At 37.2% G+C, this 18,420-nt stretch overlaps 1 protein-coding gene across 1 annotated transcript in view; it reads right to left on the bottom strand.

Moving 5' to 3' along the window:
• The window catches only part of piwil2 (piwi-like RNA-mediated gene silencing 2), a 37,845-nt gene that overhangs the window by 18,117 nt on the left and 1,308 nt on the right, over window positions 1-18,420 (bottom strand). Inside the window, exons 3-8 of the mRNA XM_056263921.1 lie at window positions 17,582-17,678; window positions 15,426-15,537; window positions 14,762-14,962; window positions 12,961-13,071; window positions 10,129-10,246; window positions 9,922-10,046 (exon numbers count right to left, since the gene is read on the bottom strand). Coding sequence (XP_056119896.1) covers window positions 9,922-10,046; window positions 10,129-10,246; window positions 12,961-13,071; window positions 14,762-14,962; window positions 15,426-15,537; window positions 17,582-17,678 — 764 coding nt within the window. The remainder of the gene's footprint in view (window positions 1-9,921; window positions 10,047-10,128; window positions 10,247-12,960; window positions 13,072-14,761; window positions 14,963-15,425; window positions 15,538-17,581; window positions 17,679-18,420) is intronic.

Here is an 18,420-nt window from a genome sequence, read left to right as displayed (position 1 = left end):
TTACAAGAGAAGAGTTCTCTCTGTAACAGAGATGGAATAATTATGCCTAGTGAAAACACAGAGAGATCTTGCATTCTCTCAGAGGCCGGGCTATTCAAGTTTGACTTTTTTAACCCCCTGGGGTCGGCTATCGCGCCGGGCGATTGTCTCGCTTTTTTTCTTATCAGTGCAAAAGAGACTCAAAATACTCGGTTGATTTTGATCTTACATATAAGTGTGATACATCATTAGATCCTGTTAAGTTTCTTTTTTTTTTGTGGATACTCACAATAAAAACAAAGTGTTGTGCTTTTCACCAAATAAAGATAAACAAACATGATGCGAGTTCTGCGTTCTCTCTGTCAGTGAAGTCCATTCTGAAATGCGTCCTAAGATTAACTGTAACTCCGCGATTACTTGTCACACAGGCACGAGAGATTTTTCTTTATGAAGCTTGAATTCTCTTCTTTTAAATGAAGTAATTTATATAAAAAACAAATATTCTCAGTTTATGCAATCTGTATGAAAAGAGAGTGCTGTCAGTATTTTTTTTCCCAGCTCATTACACTTCATTACGCGTTAATCTGACACGCCCACGGAGGACGCGCGCTATTCAAACGCAAATGTCGAGGCAAGCCATGACAATGCCCACATCAGCCGTTCCACCGCGGCGGTAAAATGTGTGGTGTATTTGCTGCCTTTTACCGCTAAGAGGCGCTACAATCATAGACTCTGAAAAGTGTTCGTTTATTCCGGTTTATTCTCTCTAATGCGTAATCTGCTACCGCACCGCGGCTGATTCAGAGCGATTGAAAGCTGCTAGCAGATGAATTCAACAAGTGAAACGTAGTTAAAATAATTCATAATCACAATAATGAAATTAGGCTACTGAAATGTAATTGAATAAATAATGAAAACATTTCAACATAAAACATTGCAATAAAAACATTTAGGCTACATCAATTAGGCTTTACAACTTTAACAGCGTACAGACGGTATAGCTCAGTGATCAACGCAACAACACGAGCTTCGAGGAGCTTCAATCGAGCCGAGATCGAATCTCAATGTAGCATACATGTTGTTAACCGATGTTGTCCTACAGCGTTTATATTTTACCACCTTGATGCTTAAATAAGTAACTGTTTATAACTGTTTACTTATTTAAAGTCAAGAGTTTTGTTTAATTATCATTACAACATAAATTTGCTACATTCCTGTAGAACCACAGCCGCTGCACAAACGACAAAAACTGATGAAGGAAGATTGTCAGCCGATTGCATCAGAAAATGAAAATGAAGAAGCTCGTCTTTAGTCTGCTAAATTATTGTGTAATGTAAAAGAACACTAAAATTACTTAAGTTTGAAACCAAGTTCGAACATTTCAAGGTTTAAATAAAGTGTCGGGACAGTTTTTTTTATTTAAAACAGGGTTGCATCGGGTTTAGAGTTTATTTCTTTTGCATGCAAAATAAGAAACACTAGGCTAATCTTATTCTTGCGACATTTTAAATTTGTATTGCCAAAGAAATTACAGCTAAATTAAACAATTAAAACAGTACAAAACGAAAATTGTCCAAAGAAACATAATTAAATTAAAAACATGCGTTTCTCTTTGCCTCTCTCGCGCTGGATCTCTTTTTAAGTTTATTTAGTCTCCCTCGCTGCGCGCGCCGGGTCTCTCTCGAAATTAAAAATTTCAGGGTAAAAACACATCATACAGCTGATAATACTGTATATGTCGCTGCGTGTCAGCCATACAAATCACGAAAAAATGATTTAGCCTTTAATTGTAGCTTCAAAGACACAGCATGCCTTGTTGAATTCACCTTACAATAACTTCAATTGAAATTATGTGTGAAAAAAACTTTAAATAGGCTACAATAAATAAACTACAATATTTATAATTTAATAAGATATGGGGCCTACATTTAGACACAGATTTATCCTTACAATAATTTTGCCTGCTCATCAGGCTGGCTATCCGACACTCTCCATATGAAAGAGGAACATTAACACCTTTGTCCAGCAACTGTCCCTCCAACCCCCCATGCTATCGGAGTCTGAGGCTGACTTAACACAAAGAGAAGTCGCAATTCACACTTAAATCGCTATTCTAGACAGTGTTGATAATGAAGGAATTAAATGATTTAAGTTACATGTAGCCTAGTGATATTTCTGTCATAAAAGTTTATTACTAAATATTTCATTATTTCAATAATTGATGAAATAAAACTGGTTTGGGCCAGCTTTTTCCAAGCAAAACTAAATATAATCTGAAAAAACGCATGTTAATTTGTTGTCATGAACAAAATGTTCAACTCAATATTAAAGTCTACAGGGATCTTTGGATCCTTACAACCAGGCATGCAATTTGTGAATTAAGTTTTTATTTTTTGTATTATTCAAATAAATATCGAAACACGGTGCTTCGTGGTAATGCTGCTAAATTAAATAACATTTATAGAATAATTATGAACTTAAATGAAACAATATCGCAACATTTCGACAAATACATTATTTGATCTGTTTTTACATTTTAATTCAGGGCGATTTAGCCTACATTTAATTAGAGCGAGATTTTCACCCTTGTCTTGTCATTTTCTCATTGGGAAGCGCTTACATTACATGTTTGAGTAGATCCTCTGTACCTCTCGTTTTCATATGGATTAGCCTACATAATCAGATAACATTTATTAGCCTAAATATTTAGACATTTAAAGGCTTTAGACATAGCCGATTTCTTATCGTGACTGAGCTGAAGTGGCTTTCGGTTCATTTTTGTGACGCGCAGTTCCCGGAGACAGAGACGACAGATATACTGTTTTTGTCGTTAGCCTAATATGAATACAAGTTTACAGTTTTGAACGATGTAAGCTACTCTACTCTTATCTGTATGACCAAAAAATTACGGAGTCGCCTATTAAGTTATTTTAGCTGTAATAATGAGAGAAATAAATTAATCTAAATGAACGCGCCGCCGTGTTTGTCGAACACTAACTCACCATGCCAGAATAAAACCCGACTTTAGAAAAATGCATAGGGCCACTCGGCGTGGTGTGCCAAAACACTTAATTATAAACTTCAATATTTCATTCAAAATAATCTCAACACGCTTTGTGAAATTTTGAAAAGCCGTGCATGCATTAGGGCCACTGGAACTAATGAACAACTGAAACGCTGGTTTTGATTTTATTGTTTGTCGTTTAAACGTGCCTGTTGCATATCTCTATTTTATATATTTGATATTGGTGAAGTAGCCTATAGCATTGATTAGCTGTGGAGGGAGGGGTGTGGGGATTAAAATAATTCAGCAGAAGCAGGGATGTTTAGACGAGAAGGAAATCCCAGTCCCCCCTGGCAAATCACACTTTACTTAAAACCATGTTTTTAAAAACTCTAGGTTGTAGGGAACAGACCTCTCTGCCATGCGCGCGCATGGTTTGGGGCACAATATCTGTCTCGCATGCACGCTCGCTCTAGATAGATTACGGGATATTTTAACTAATTTGCGGTATAACTAGTCGATCACGAGTGGCTCAACAGGTAGATCTATAGATAAACTATATCTTTTAGGAATTTGACCGACCGGGTTGACACTTCAGCGTGAGAAATCGGGGGTGTGGCGTGAGAGCGTGAGATTTGGGTCAATTGCGTGAGTCTCACGCTCAATGCGTGAGAGTTGGCAGCCCTGAAAAAAAAAAATATATATAGTATGTATATATATATATATATATATATAGGCTATATAATTTATTTTTTACAGAACTGCTTTTGAAATTACGATTGGTAGCCTATTATTATACAGATGCAAAGTCGTTCTGTTGGATACTATTTTGTTCCTTAGTGTAAAATGGAAATGCATGATAATTGTATTTTATAAATATAAGCAAAAAAACTGTATGGTGTAACAGAGTTTTAGAGCTAGACAAATCTAAATAAATCTAAAACTTACAACAGACCATGTTTGTGCGGGATTTGAACCCGTGTCATCTTGATGATGAACGTAAGTTCTACCGCTCGGCTATGAATTTTCTCACTGAAAAATACCCAAACGTCTGTTTCTGACATGAGCGAGAAAACGTTTTGTCTTTAGCCTGTGAGTGTAGGCCTATACTTTAGCCTTTTACAGTTTTAAAACATTATATCTTATCTGTATGACCAACAATTACGGAGTAGGCTATAAATGTTTGTTGTAGGCTTATTTGGAAATTACCATAACTTGTAGTATTTCATCCTTAGGCTACAGACATTAGCCCCACTTACGTTTTGCTAAATGTCCCTTTGCGCCACCTGGCGGTCATTTCGCGAACGACTTGAACGACTGAAATGCGACTGGTTTATTTTTACCGCGGTGGATGGCTAAAAATGGTATGTGGATGGCTAAAAGGTGTGACTAAAAATGTGCTTTTGGCTTTCATTTATATTTTGATTGTTTGTATATATATATATATATACACTACCGTTCAAAAGTTTGGGGTCGGTACGATTTTAAATACTTTTAAAAGAATTCTCTTCTGCTAACCATGGCTGCGCTTATTTGATTAAAAATACAACAAAAATCAGTTATAGTATTAAATATTATTCCAGTGTAAATCAGCTGTTTTCTGTGTGAATATATAGTAAAGTGTAATTTATTCCTGTGATCAAAGCTGAATTTTCAGCATCACCAGTGTCAGTGTCTTCAGTGTCAAATGATCCTTCACAAATCAGTATAATATGAGGATTTGATGCTCAAGAAACATTTATTATTATTATCAATGTTGAAACAGTTGTTGGTCTGTCAGTTGAACAGTTTTTTTTTTTTTTTTAGGATTCTTTGATGAATAGGAAGTTCAAAAGACTTTTGTAACATTATAAATGTATTTACTTTCACTTTCGATCAAATTAATTATTCCTTGATAAATAAAAGTATTGATTTCTTTCCTCCAAAAAAATAAAAATAAAATTCTCACTGACCCCAAACTTTTGAACGGTAGTGTATATGTGTGTATATATATAAATAAATAAATATTTATACACACATTGTCCTTGCATTCTTTCTTGTGTGACACCCCTGAATGAAAGGCTCATTAGTATGCAGTTTGCTCAGGTGAGAACTGCCTAATTATTCATGAGGGGGTTGGGCCGTTCCGCCCATCCGCATATTGCCTTTGCAAACAAAAAAATGTTTTTCACAATTTAAAACAATCTATTGTTTTATGTGAATGATTAGGCAGAATGATTTTCAGATCAATTTGAAGCAAAAACTCTAGGCGACAACATCCACTAGTCAAAAGTCTTGTGGACAGATATTTAGTATGTTATTTGTGGCCTTATATTAGAAACTTTATTTTTTAGTTTTTTCAATAACCACGCATAAACAATATTCTCTCAAAAATACAAACATGTACATACATGTTGCTCACATATTATGGTAGCCCTGTGTGTGCTATATAGAGTGTACTTTCACCTGTGCCATTAATATGTTTATAAGCAACTGAAAAAAGCAGAAATGTCAGAGCATGCCAAAACATCTCAAGGACCCCGCAAACACCTCAGACCCCAGAGGGTTAATGCTATTTTGTCTTTCAATTACTGTGTAGTTTTAATGGTGCACACGTATGATTATTTCAGTATTTGTGAGCATAAAGGCCTGTACACACCGGGACGAATATCGGCTCGCGTTATTCGTCAGCGTTTTTCAACGCGTTTTTTGTGTTCACACCCAAGCGATTTTCGCTGAAGATGAGCCGAGTGAACACGCAAATTCATTCCCTGACATTAGATGGCGCTTAATGTAAAACAGAAATACCCCGGTCCACAAAGTGGCGCTGCGCAACTACGCTTCTGACACTCGCTTGTCACTCAGAAGAAGAGAGCAAGTTTGTCGCGTTTGTTATATGGTTCTTTATTGTCGTTGGTGTCTCTTTATAAAGACACCAACAAGACCAGCAGCTCTACTCATCTAGCCATACATCTTCCTCGTCTTATTTCTTCCCGGCAGAGTGTAGACGCTGTATATCTTCTTCGCCATTACGTATGTGTGCTCGGCAAGACCGTTTTGTGTTTGAGCGCCCCCAAGTTGTGTTTTACTGTAACTTCAGAAGCTCCAGACACGTGAGCAAAAGCGCCAATCTCATTGGTCGGATAGTTTTTGACGCGGCGCGTCAAACCAAAAAAACGAACCCGAGGCGTTTTTAAAAAAATGACGCTTTTACGCGTGGCGTTTTACGCGTTGGTGTGAACACTCACATTGGCGCCCTTTGTTTAGTCACGAGGCGTTAAACGTCGGCGAATAACGCGCGCGAAATTCGTCCCGGTGTGAACAGGCCTTAAGACTTCTTTCAAAAACATCAAAAAAATCTTGACGACCCCAAACTTTTGAACGGTAGTGTAAAAGACCTCTGTTATAAGTGGCTAACCTTGACATATCGACAATTTCATTTGAGGCAAACTATTTTTCTCATGGTTCTGATGTCACAACCTCACCTGTTTTTGCAGCTCAGTTTGCATAAATGAACCAGGGAAGGTTCACTTTGCATTGTGAACATTACATTATGTCTACATACAACATCAGACTCTCGTTTCAAACCATTAGTGAGGTCATACATTAATAAAAGAGAGAAATTGTATTATCTCAAAAGAGGATATTCCAAACCACGAAAGAGCAAAACAGGGAAAACAACTCAAAAACACATTTAACCTGTTAAGCTTCACGAGGACGCAATTAATCGTTCTTTGTTTAAATAGTTTAAAGTTACTATTAGAATAATGTTATTACCTTGACAAACTATTCATCATTAAAAAGATAAAAGACTCAAGTTTCAGTATTTGACAACTATTTTATTCTGAGAAACTTATAGTGACAGTTATGTCTTAATTTGTGTCAGGAGTTATGTAATAAAAAAATGATACCTTTAATATGAATTATGAGCGTCAGCCGCTCCCATTCAGAAAAAAACCTCCTGTGCTGTCGTCATGAGAGTGCTTGACAAAACAACGTCCCTCCGTGTTTTTAGCTCAAAAATTTGCAGAACTGATAGATTCTCATAGGTTTACGTCAGATTTCTATAGAGAGGAATAATATTTATTGAATTTATACCCAAATGTGCCGGTGTAATCATTATGAGTGCTGGATACTCAGATGTACTGTTTTCTCAATCCATACTGGCAGCCTGAGGGCGCCTTGTGCACATTTAGTCCATATATGGAACACATGAAGAAGAGCCATAACATGTGAGTCCCTGACATAAACACAGCTTCTAGAGATCGCGGTAACATGCAGATAAAGACGTTTTGGAGACAATAAACATACAGTGGGGAGAACAAGTACTTGATACACTGCCGATTTTGCAGGTTTTCCCACTTACAAAGCATGTAAAAGTCTGTATTTTTTTTATCATAGGTACTCCTCAACTGCGAGTGACGAAAATCACATAAAATCACAATGTATGATTTTTAAGTAATTAATTTGCATTTTATTGCATGACAAGTATTTGATCACCTACCAACCAGTAAGAATTCCGGCTCTCACAGACCTGTTAGTTTCTCTTTAAGAAGCCCTCCTGTTCTCCACTCATTACCTGTATTAACTGCACCTGTTTGAACCCGTTACCTGTATAAAAGACACCTGTCCACATACTTAATCAAACAGACTCCAACCTCTCCACAATGGCCAAGACCAGAGAGCTGTGTAAGGACATCAGGCATAAAATTGTAGACCTGCACAAGGCTGGGATGGGCTACAGGACAATAGGCAAGTAGCTTGGTGAGAAGGCAACAACAGTTGGCGCAATCATTAGAAAATGGAAGAAGTTCAAGATGACGGTCAATCTCCCTCGGTCTGGGGCTCCATGCAAGATCTCACCTCGTGGGGCATCAATGATCATGAGGAAGGTAAGGGATCAGCCCAGAACTACACGGCAGGACCTGGTCAATGACCTGAAGAGAGCTGGGACCACAGTCTCCAAAAAAAAACATTAGTAACACACTACGCAATCATGGATTAAAATCCAAGCCAGCGCATGTCCAGGCCCGTCTGAAGTTTGCCAATGACCATCTGGATGATCCAGAGGAGGAATGGGAGAAGGTCATGTGGTCTGATGAGACAAAAATAGAGCTTTTTGATCTAAACTCCACTCGCCGTGTTTGGAGGAAGAAGAAGAAGGATGAGTACAACTCCAAGAACACCATCCCAACCGTGAAGCATGGAGATGGAAACATCATTCTTTGGGGATGCTTTTCTGCAAAGGGGACAGGACGACTGCACCGTATTGAGGGGAGGATGGATGGGGCCATGTATCACGAGATCTTGGCCAACAACCTCCTTCCCTCAGTAAGAGAAAATTGAAGATGGGTTGTGGCTGGGTCTTCCAGCATGACAATGACCCGAAACACACAGCCAGGACAACTAAGGAGTGGATCCGTAAGAAGCATCTCAAGGTCCTGGAGTGGCCTAGCCAGTCTCCAGACCTGAACCCAATGGAAAATCTTTGGGGGGAGCTGAAAGTCCGTATTGCCCAGCGACAGCCCCGAAACCGGAAGGATCTGGAGAAGGTCTGTATGGAGGAGTGGGCCAAAACCCCTTCTGCAGTGTGTGCAAACCTGGTCAAGAACTACAGGAAACGTATGATCTCTGTAATTGCAAACAAAGGTTTCTGTACCAAATATTAAGGTCTGCTTTTCTGATGTATCAAATACTTATGTCATGCAATAAAATGCAAATGAATTACTTAAAAATCATACAATGTGATTTTCTGGATTTTTGTTTTAGATTCCGTCACTCACAGTTGAAGAGTACATATGATAAAAATTACAGACTTCTACATGCTTTGTAGAGAAAAAAAGGTGTATCAAATACTTGTTCTCCCCACTATAATTGCAACAATATATGATTTATCTGTGTTCTTCGAGCCATGTAAGGTATTTTTATAATAATAAATTATATTTATAATGTAATGCTAATCAATATAGACTTTATCATTGTGCAGAATACTATAAATAATATATTTTCTGTCAAAAAATTTTATCCGAAGAAGGTTTATCACAGAAGGTTATTTAAAACACTCGACTTGCATTGTAAAATAAGTTTGGAGCAAAAACATGGTTTTAATTTCACAAATTCTCATGTATTGATGGTGTGCTAAGCTAACATGCTACCTAGCCCTCAGATGCGCCTGCCACCAAGCGATTATTTTTATGAAAATTTTTAAATAGGAATGCTTAATGAAATGTTTCTTTTTTTTAAGAAGGGCATTTGATACAGTTTCAAATGTGAAGTGAGAACTTTGAAAAAAGAAATTAGGGATTGAAACAGCGTGAATAGCCAGCCGTTAGTAATTATAATGAAGAAAAAAAAAAACCATATTTAGAGCCATAACCAGGCCGGAGATGTGTGAATGTGTGCAGGGGAGACTGAGACTGAATGGGGCTCATTTGCACCACAAAACAATAGACTGAATGGATCCTAAGATGATTACAATAAACATCAGTTTGCATTTTAGAGTCTAATCAAAATAAAGTCATATTACATGATTTTTAAAAACATTTAATTACATTCAGAGTTTTAGACTTATCTTCAGATTTTAAATATAATATGGTCAGACATGTGGCTTTAGCTGCAGTGCATTTCTAGATTGATACAATGCATACTTCAATATTATTTTTATGAAGATATTTCATAAAAATACATTTCTAATAACTTTTAAAAACTTTGAAGCCATTTATAAAAAAAAATATCATTATGACAATAATTAATTCTAAATTTACAATAAACTGCCAAGTGTCAGCTTTCAAATGAGACCATACTTGTGCTTTTAGTGCAAAGGGTTCATGAACTGTATCTGTTTTAGTTTGGGTATGCCATTTCTGGGGATTTTTCAAAAGTGGGGGTGCTGGCTAACAGGTTTACTCCCGTAGTGTCTTGAAAATCATGATACTATACAGATAGAAGAGAATACACACCTCCTTAGAACCACGTTGTAGAATGGGATACACAGGTCAGAGCTGGGAGGCAGAATCTTTGTCAACTGGATCTTGATGTCGATCTCCTGATTGTCGGTTTTTCTCTCAGCTTTAAGATGAACAACCTGTCACACAGCAAAGCCAAAGTAAACTTGGGAAATGAGGAATGTTTAAAGTGGAAAATAACAACATACAAAGCATACAAACCTCTTCAAGACGTTTTGGCAGATAGAGGATAGATCCGTCAAAAGCCACCACCTCTCCCGTGGTAGGCCGATGTTCCTTCATCATACCGAAGCGCATACCGATAGACTCAATGTTCGGGCTGAAATTCAATAGCCGATCATTCACTTCATTAATCATGTGTTCTAAAGGAAATGCTGCTAATCATAATTATTCAATCAATAATGGTCACAATATAGGCCATGAACTAAAATGTCTACTTTATTCTGACAGGCAGGGGCAAACAACTTGTTTCCTTTAAATAATGCACATGAAAAACCCATGTTTAAAGGTGCACTAATGCATCTTCATTGTTTGCTGGCCATTACTGATCTGGAACAGTCAATATTAGACAGCATTAGCTCTGAAAACTGGTCGAAGTAACTTCTGAAGTTTGTGTTTATTAGGGGTGTAACGGTACACAAAAATCACGGTTCGGTACGTACCTCGGTTTTTAAGTCACGGTTCGGTACGTTTTCGATACAGCAAAAAGTAAGAAATGCCAGAGAATTTCCTATTTGTTAAAAGAAAAAATATTTTTTAAATAAGTGTGAGTTTTCCTACATCTTGAAACTTTCAGGTCTATAAATGGGTGTCATCTTTGAAGGATGAACAAATAATGTTTTGGTCATCATCACATTAAAAATAACATTTAAATATATGAAGAGTTCAGATGCAAAGCCATTTGAAATTTTCTTCTAGAATGATCATTTTTATCAAGCTTGTATATTTAAGTTCAGTAATTTCACTTAAATGGCAATGAAGATTACCTATTAATTGTCATTTGAGTGAAATTACTGAACTTAAATATACAAGCTTCATAAAAATGATCATTCTAGAAGAAAATTTCAAATGGCATTTATAGGCTTTTGCATCTGAACTCTTCATATATTTATTTATATAATATTTGAGTTTTGAAGTGCTGGAAAAAGATGTGTGAAGTACTTGAAAGCATTTCACTATTCCAGCCAAACTGGTTACAGTTAGTGTTACTATATTAAATCCATGGTGAATGTTGCTGGTCTGTGGACGTAAAGTATTACTAGTTCATTCACGGCACAATGTTTCTCCTGGTGTCCACGTCAGCGCTGTTTGATCTAATAGAGATCAACGGTTAATTATGGAGAAATGTGAATGCTTCTCACTAGATCTCGCAGCGATGTTATTACTTCAGTGGCGAATTCAAATGTTTTCTTCACTGGATCTCTTAGCGCTGTGTAGTGACAGTGTCGCTTGATCGAGATCGGCTCGCGCTGCACAGATGTTGCTGGTCCGAACTTATAAACGATCCGTGAAGCACAATATAAGGAGTAGCGCAGTTTCGTTCCGCTATCATTACGCTTGCCATTTGATGTTGCGCAACGTTGTGGTGATCGCGCCAGCGCGAATTTTGTCGGCAGGAAAAATGGTCCAATGAATCGTTCGGTTTGTATGCGCACCGAACCGGAAGCCTCGTACCGAAACGGTTCAATACGAATACATGTACCGTTACACCCCTAGTGTTTATGTTTCCAATGGGGTCAATTATAAGTGTCCTACTGTGTCAGTGATGTGAGCTTGTTTAAAAAAATCTGGTACAAAAAAAAACCCTTTTGTCCTCTGGTCATGGGACTTCAATATGGTAGCCACCATATGGAGGGACCACCATCTGAATCACTACATATGTCAGATATGACAACATTAGGCAAGGCTGAAGACTTTATCTAAATTGAATGTACATCATTTTAAACATTTGTCAAAAGTAGAATTCAGATCTTTGTGTAAAACCGTTTCAAGAAATGGGCTGAGAACTTAAAACAGCACTGAGAACAGTGTGCACAACATTTTTCTGTAACTATATATGAGAACCTGTGGGCACAAACAATGTTTTGAAACAATTTTTAAAGACCCCTCCAGTCAATAATTTTATCCTTTAAAACAAATTTTTGATCATCAAAATAATACATTTAAATGTTTTTTATATAGTACATGCAGAGCCATTAATATGCAAATTGGTCCCCGCCTCCACTAAATCATTAAGTTAGGTACCGATCTCTGTACTTTCAAGGGCACCGACCGAATTATGGCGCTATTACCGAGTAACGATTCACATTTAATCAATCGGTGCCAAATTTCGGTACCTGAGAACACATCTGGGCGCGAGACTAAGACTATTTAAATTTAAATGTTCTGCGTGTCTCTGTGTGAATGAGTGGTGCAGACATGAGGTTTCATTTACCACACACACACTGAAGCACGTGTGACGCTCGCAGTGTTTTTCAGCCTCTGCAGTCTCACTATATGAGAACATGAACGCATTTCCAGAGCCGCTCTGAGTGATGTGAAAATGTGAACGGTACCCAACCCTCGTCACACCAGCTCGGACTACCTGATACACTGTTAACTGTAGTAAACGCTGAACAATGGCAAGAGGGAATATTGATTTAATTCAGCCATATATTTTTAAATTGGAAACATTTAGAAGTAGATGGAGAGAGAATTCGTCTACAAGGTCGTAGAAATGTAATGCATTTTATCTATCGTTATTTAAACAGAGTCGGACATCAGCATCCTAATGAAAAGCCCCGCCCCACAAGTTAACGAAATTGGTTATATGTTTGTGATGGTAGGAAACAGTAGCGGCTTCAAACCACATTTTTGAGACCGTCTTTGGTACACTGCATTTGTACCAAGGAGCAAGGAGAAAATACTCAGGAATGGTGTTAACTGAAGAATTTGCTCATGGTTTGTATGAAAGCATATTAAAACACCACATAGACATATAAACAAACAACATTAAAAACTTGATTATAACCACAGGGTGTCTTTAAGACTCACGTAAATGTAACATGGTACTGAAACACAGCATCGTTTTTGCAGCAGATGGGAATGTAGTTTGATCCGATGGATACAGGACTGCCTTTGGTTCCTATTTTATGCAGAGGCTCCCTGAAGAACACATTGTAGAAGAGACACATGAGCTTGTACCAACTGGTTGGATTGATTTGTTGTAAAGAACTGCACCAATCAAGCGATTAATTTGCGAATTAGGCAGAATTGTCACAATTCAGCTAGAATATATATAATGTAAAACTAACATACTCTATTTTTATTATAAGTCTTAATAACAGTTAATATTTTTGTGGATTGTTTGATGAATAGATTGTACTAGGGCTGCACGATATATCGAAAAATGATTGTTATCGCGATAATAGTATATGCGATATCCGTATCACAGAGAGGTGCGATAAATTACATGTATTTTATGTGCCAAGCATTTGTGTGTTGCGTGCATGCATGGGTTGTTTATCCAAATTCGACCAATCAAATGGGGCCTTACTATCTTTACACCCGCCTCCCCAGTAGGTGCTATTGCTATTGGCTAGATCGGGCCCAAAGGGGAACATAGTGGCTCAGAGCAGAGAGTGGAAAATAAAAACTAATGGCGGGAGTAGAAACAAGTGAGGAAAATGACAACAGCGAAGAACCTGTGCCTAAAAAGAACTGTACGTCTGAAATATGGCAATATTTTGCCTTCAATAGAGAAGAAGTGTCACAAATGCAGGTACTGTGTAAGGGGCCGTTCACATATCGCGTTTAAAAACGCCTGGAAGCGCGCCGCTATCTCCTCCTTTCCACAAGCGCTTGCGTCTGTCGTTGCTATGCTACCATGAACTGCACTGAGCGCTTTCCATGATGACAAATAAGTATCAGCCAAAGATTAATTGATTTCTAGCCCTTGTATTAGCTTTACTTCGAGATATATTAATGGAGATGAGAAATAAAAACCCACCCTGTACAACTATGATCAGCTGTTCGGGCAGAGCTTTCGGTGTTGTTACGGAAAGGTCGAAGCTGATCATTGGTTTTTGTGACATGACCTGCGGCGAGCTTGCGACATTCTGAAAAGTTGAGATGACACATGGAAAAACGTGCTTCCATTTTGAGCGTGCTTGCCGCGCGCATGCATTTGCAATAACGAATTTGCACGCGCATAAAACGCGATATGGAAACATAAGTGACGGTGTCACTTCTGTCACAAGTCGTGCGGAAAAATTGTGGCCACGTCGAGAGGAAACTAATCTCCAGTCATCTGAAACGCAACCTCAGGAAGCTATATGAAGATTTCAAAAAGTGTAACCCCACATCTACCAAAACTGCTAATGAAATGCCAAGTAACAATAACAGAGGCACAGACAACCATTAATCAAAGTGCAAGTGTAACTCCTTCTAATATCTTTTAGCCTACCTGTTTATTTTAGTATGATCATTATATAAAAAATTTTTTTTTTAAAAGCTTAATAAAAATAGCATTTCTCTAGGGAAATTTTATATCGCAAGAAATATCGTTATCGCAATACTCAACAACATCGCATATTTTCCCAGTATCGTGCAGCCCTAGATTGTACAAATTAACATTTGTATTTATTTCAAATATAAATATTTTGTATCATTACAACTCTCCCTTTTGATCAATTTAATGCATCCTTGCTAAATAAAAGTATTAATTTCTTTAAAAAATTTATATCTTACTGACCCAAACCTTTGAATGTTGTATATACTGCAAATTACAAACAACGTATTTACTTGCTAGAAATGATCCAAAATTACAATCAGAGGTGACTGAAAGAATTCATACTTCACTGTCTCAATTTTCACTTCAACTTTAGGGGGTGTTCCTGGAACAATCGGAGCTTCTTCAGAGATGGAGGCAGCAGACGCCAAAGAGAAAGGGGCAGCAATGGGAGACATAGGGCCTGATGGGCCAATCGGTCCACGACCTACACCCATATGAGGCAATGCTGCTCTGCCAACACCAACAAATCCTCTGCCCAGGAAACTGGAAATGCACAAAGTGAAACTCAAGTGACCAGCATTTTGATACATCATTTCAATATTCATATTTTAAAGGGATAATAAAAAATCTTGCATTTATTCATCCTCATGTCGTTCCAAACCATATGACTTTCTTTCCTCAATGAAGCAAAATTATAAGCTCCAAAAAGACAAACATAAATCCCATTAAATTATCATACAGGTAATCCATATGGCTTAACTTGTCTGAAGCCATAAGACAGCTTTGTGTGATGAACAGACCCAAATTTGAGTTCTTATTCACTTACAATCTTCCCCAATCTTCCAACTTCCAAGAAAAAGTCATGCAGGATTGAAATGACATGAAAGAGAACAGGTGAACTATTAATTAATGTTATCCATGTACAAATAAAAATTTAGCGAGAAAGAAACTGGACTAAGAAAAAAAGCAAGAAACAACAATCCTGGGTAATGCTGGAGAACATCACCTGATGGATTCTTCTAAGAAAGCGTCTCCTCTTTCTGGAGTCACAGGAGCTGGCCCAATTATGCTCGGCTTGGGCTCGACATCTGCCCCAAAATCACCCGCTGCACCCCTACCTGATTAAGGACAGAGAAAACATTCAATACAGACAAAGAATAGAATTATACTCACACACAACAAGCCTGCTTCTTCGTTAACTAAACTGTAGGAGATGATACACATAAAAAAACATGATTTTTGTGATGGATAAAACGAGGATGGAATCTCACAATCCATTCATAAAAATGGAATTTACTGTATAACGCAGAATGTCAATTAATTTGGTAATATTTTGATCAATCAAATATAGGGTTGTGCACTTAAAGCGTGATGTGGACTAGTTTCTGTGAATATTAAACCGCAAAAAGACTGCAACTAAAAATAAATATAATCTACTTCACATCCTCAAGCATGTGTGATGCTTGTAGTGTTTTCAGCATCTGCCATCTTACAATAAGGATATTCAACATGAACTGTGAATACATGAATAAACCCAAGTTTAATTACCCTAGTTTCTGAATTGTTTTAGTCTCCTTTTTTTTGGTACTGACATATTGATATCTGACATCCACTGTCAGAAAAATCAAGTGGGAAGATCTGCTGATTGGAAGATCTTGGTTAAGACAGCTTGTTTAATTCCAGAACCGTTGCATTATGAACATAAGAAACACTGTGATGAGCCATAGGGTATTATAGTGCCAAAGGTTGGAAGCCTCATCTTAAAATGTCATGTTTGCATTGAAAAATTTTTTTTTTAAGCCAGTCAGTCTGCTGTGAAGTGCAGCCCGAAAAAAGCAGCGGCTCCCCAAGAGTTGTGCGCAAGGCGAAAACGTAGAAAGGTACGGAAAGATACAGAAGCCAAGGACTATTTCAAGCACTATTTAAATCCTTACAAAGAAAAAAGCTCTTAAATACAAGATTAATGGGCTTACTTTCATCATTTGTATTTACATTGCAGATTAAGTTTGTTTTCATTATTAACTACTTGACCTTCCTGCTGTCTTGAGCAGTAATTCACAAGTCTAAGTGGTGACTATTTAACTTTGTTCGTGTTGCCAAGGATACAAGAATGATGGAGCACAATTTAATGCCCACTCCAATCAACCTAGCCCTGACATGAATAATGAAACAGGTATGAGTTTGATTAAATACAATATACAGAAAGATGCATTGCATTTATAATGTACAGTATAGGCCCTGCTCCTTATGGTGCCAGCATGCATATTAAAAAACAAAACAAATGCTGCATCTCAGTAAGTAAAAGAAGTATCTTATGCTCACCAAGGCTGAATTTATTTGATCAAAAACCACAGAAAAAACAGTAATACTGTGAATTATGAATACAATTTAAAATAACTGCTTTCTATTTTAATACATTTTAAAATGTTTTCAGCAGCCATTAATCCAGTCTGTCACATGATCCTTCAGAATTCATTCTAATATGCTGATTTGGTGCTCAAGACAACATTTATTATTATTATTATTAGAGATGCACCAAAATTTCGGCTACCTAACATTTTCGGCGAAAGTTATTTTTGGTTTCGGGCCAAAATAAGTGACCTAAACCAAAGGCACAGTATGTCATTTTCACAGCTAGAGGTCGCTTATTCAAAACAATTACAAAGGCGTAGCTTGACACCGTGAATGAGTGTGGAATCATGGGAGTTGTCGTCTTCAGCTCCACAGCCGTTTCAAATGCGTCTTATGAAGTTTTTGTAGAGACCCTCGCCTCTTTTTTCCATCACATTCACTTTCAACACACCAATACGATTGAATGAACGAACCGGTGTTAGGTGGCTAATGGAGGGTGCAGGTTGGATGTCTGCATCAGCTACATATTAAATGTATATGGATTACTTTTATGGTGCTTTTTGTCATTGTCGGATCTGCAGAGGGACTCTTATCTTACTGCATGGACAAGAACAGCTTTTACATTCTTCTAAACATTTCATTTTGTATTCCATGAAAAAAATAAGGTCAAACTAGGTTCAAGCAGAAAGAGGGTGAGTTAATGATGACAGGACTTTTTTGGGTGAACTTTTCATTTAAAAGTCACTTCTGAAAATATTAAGACACACAATGAAACAAAAATAAAACGTTTCTCTCTGTTCTCTCACATACCAATAGGTGCTGTCCCTCTGCCCCAGGTCTTTCCTGGCTCAATTCCCAGGCCCCTGAACATGGACACCAGCGATGACCCTGTCCCAGGAGCATCAACCTAAAAGAAATCCAAACCTGAGACCTAATGCATAAATCTATTACCAAATCAAATGTGTTTATCTTGAAGATATATAACAATAAACAGCCATTTCCTTTACTTTTTTTTGTGACAAATGTTAATTTACTTTTTTTTTTTTTTTAAGTAGCCATTAATCAAAATAAAACAGAATTTGCGATATGGCTTAGTGCACTGCAATTATCAAATTTGGGATTTGGGAATGCAACATGCAGCAACCATCTTCCCAAACTTGTAATGGGAAGCGCTTATGAAAAAACTTGAGAAAAAGCATGCGTCTAAATTTCAATCTTAACCGTTCTATTTCATCAGAAATGATCTTAAACCAGGGCTTTAAGTGTAAAATACCGAACTTGTCCTTTAAGGGCTCCCTGCAGTTTTCTGTCAACATAAAAGTTAGCCATAAATACACTTGTGATGTAAAATAAAAGTACTTATTTTACACTGAAATTTTACAATAGTATTTTGCTTTTATTTAGTAATTAATAATAAAATTAATAACCATATTGATATATAAATCACAAACTTTTGGCCTAATTGTGTGGCCCTACAAACAAGCCATATTCAATGTTTTTATTTTATGATGAAAGTGACCAGACACATTATTGTGTCTAGACACATTATTTATTTTGTTTTATTTTATATATTTTTATTAGTGATATATAATCACAAAATGCACTGGGCAAATTGTGCAATCCTAAAAACAAGCACAGCAAACCTAGAA

This window comes from Rhinichthys klamathensis, unplaced genomic scaffold (genome assembly GCF_029890125.1).
Source record: "Rhinichthys klamathensis goyatoka isolate OS25496 unplaced genomic scaffold, OSU_Roscu_1.1 h1tg000210l_1, whole genome shotgun sequence".
In the NCBI taxonomy this organism is placed as follows: Eukaryota; Metazoa; Chordata; class Actinopteri; order Cypriniformes; family Leuciscidae; genus Rhinichthys; species Rhinichthys klamathensis.
This window is presented reverse-complemented; position numbering and strand designations above follow the sequence as displayed.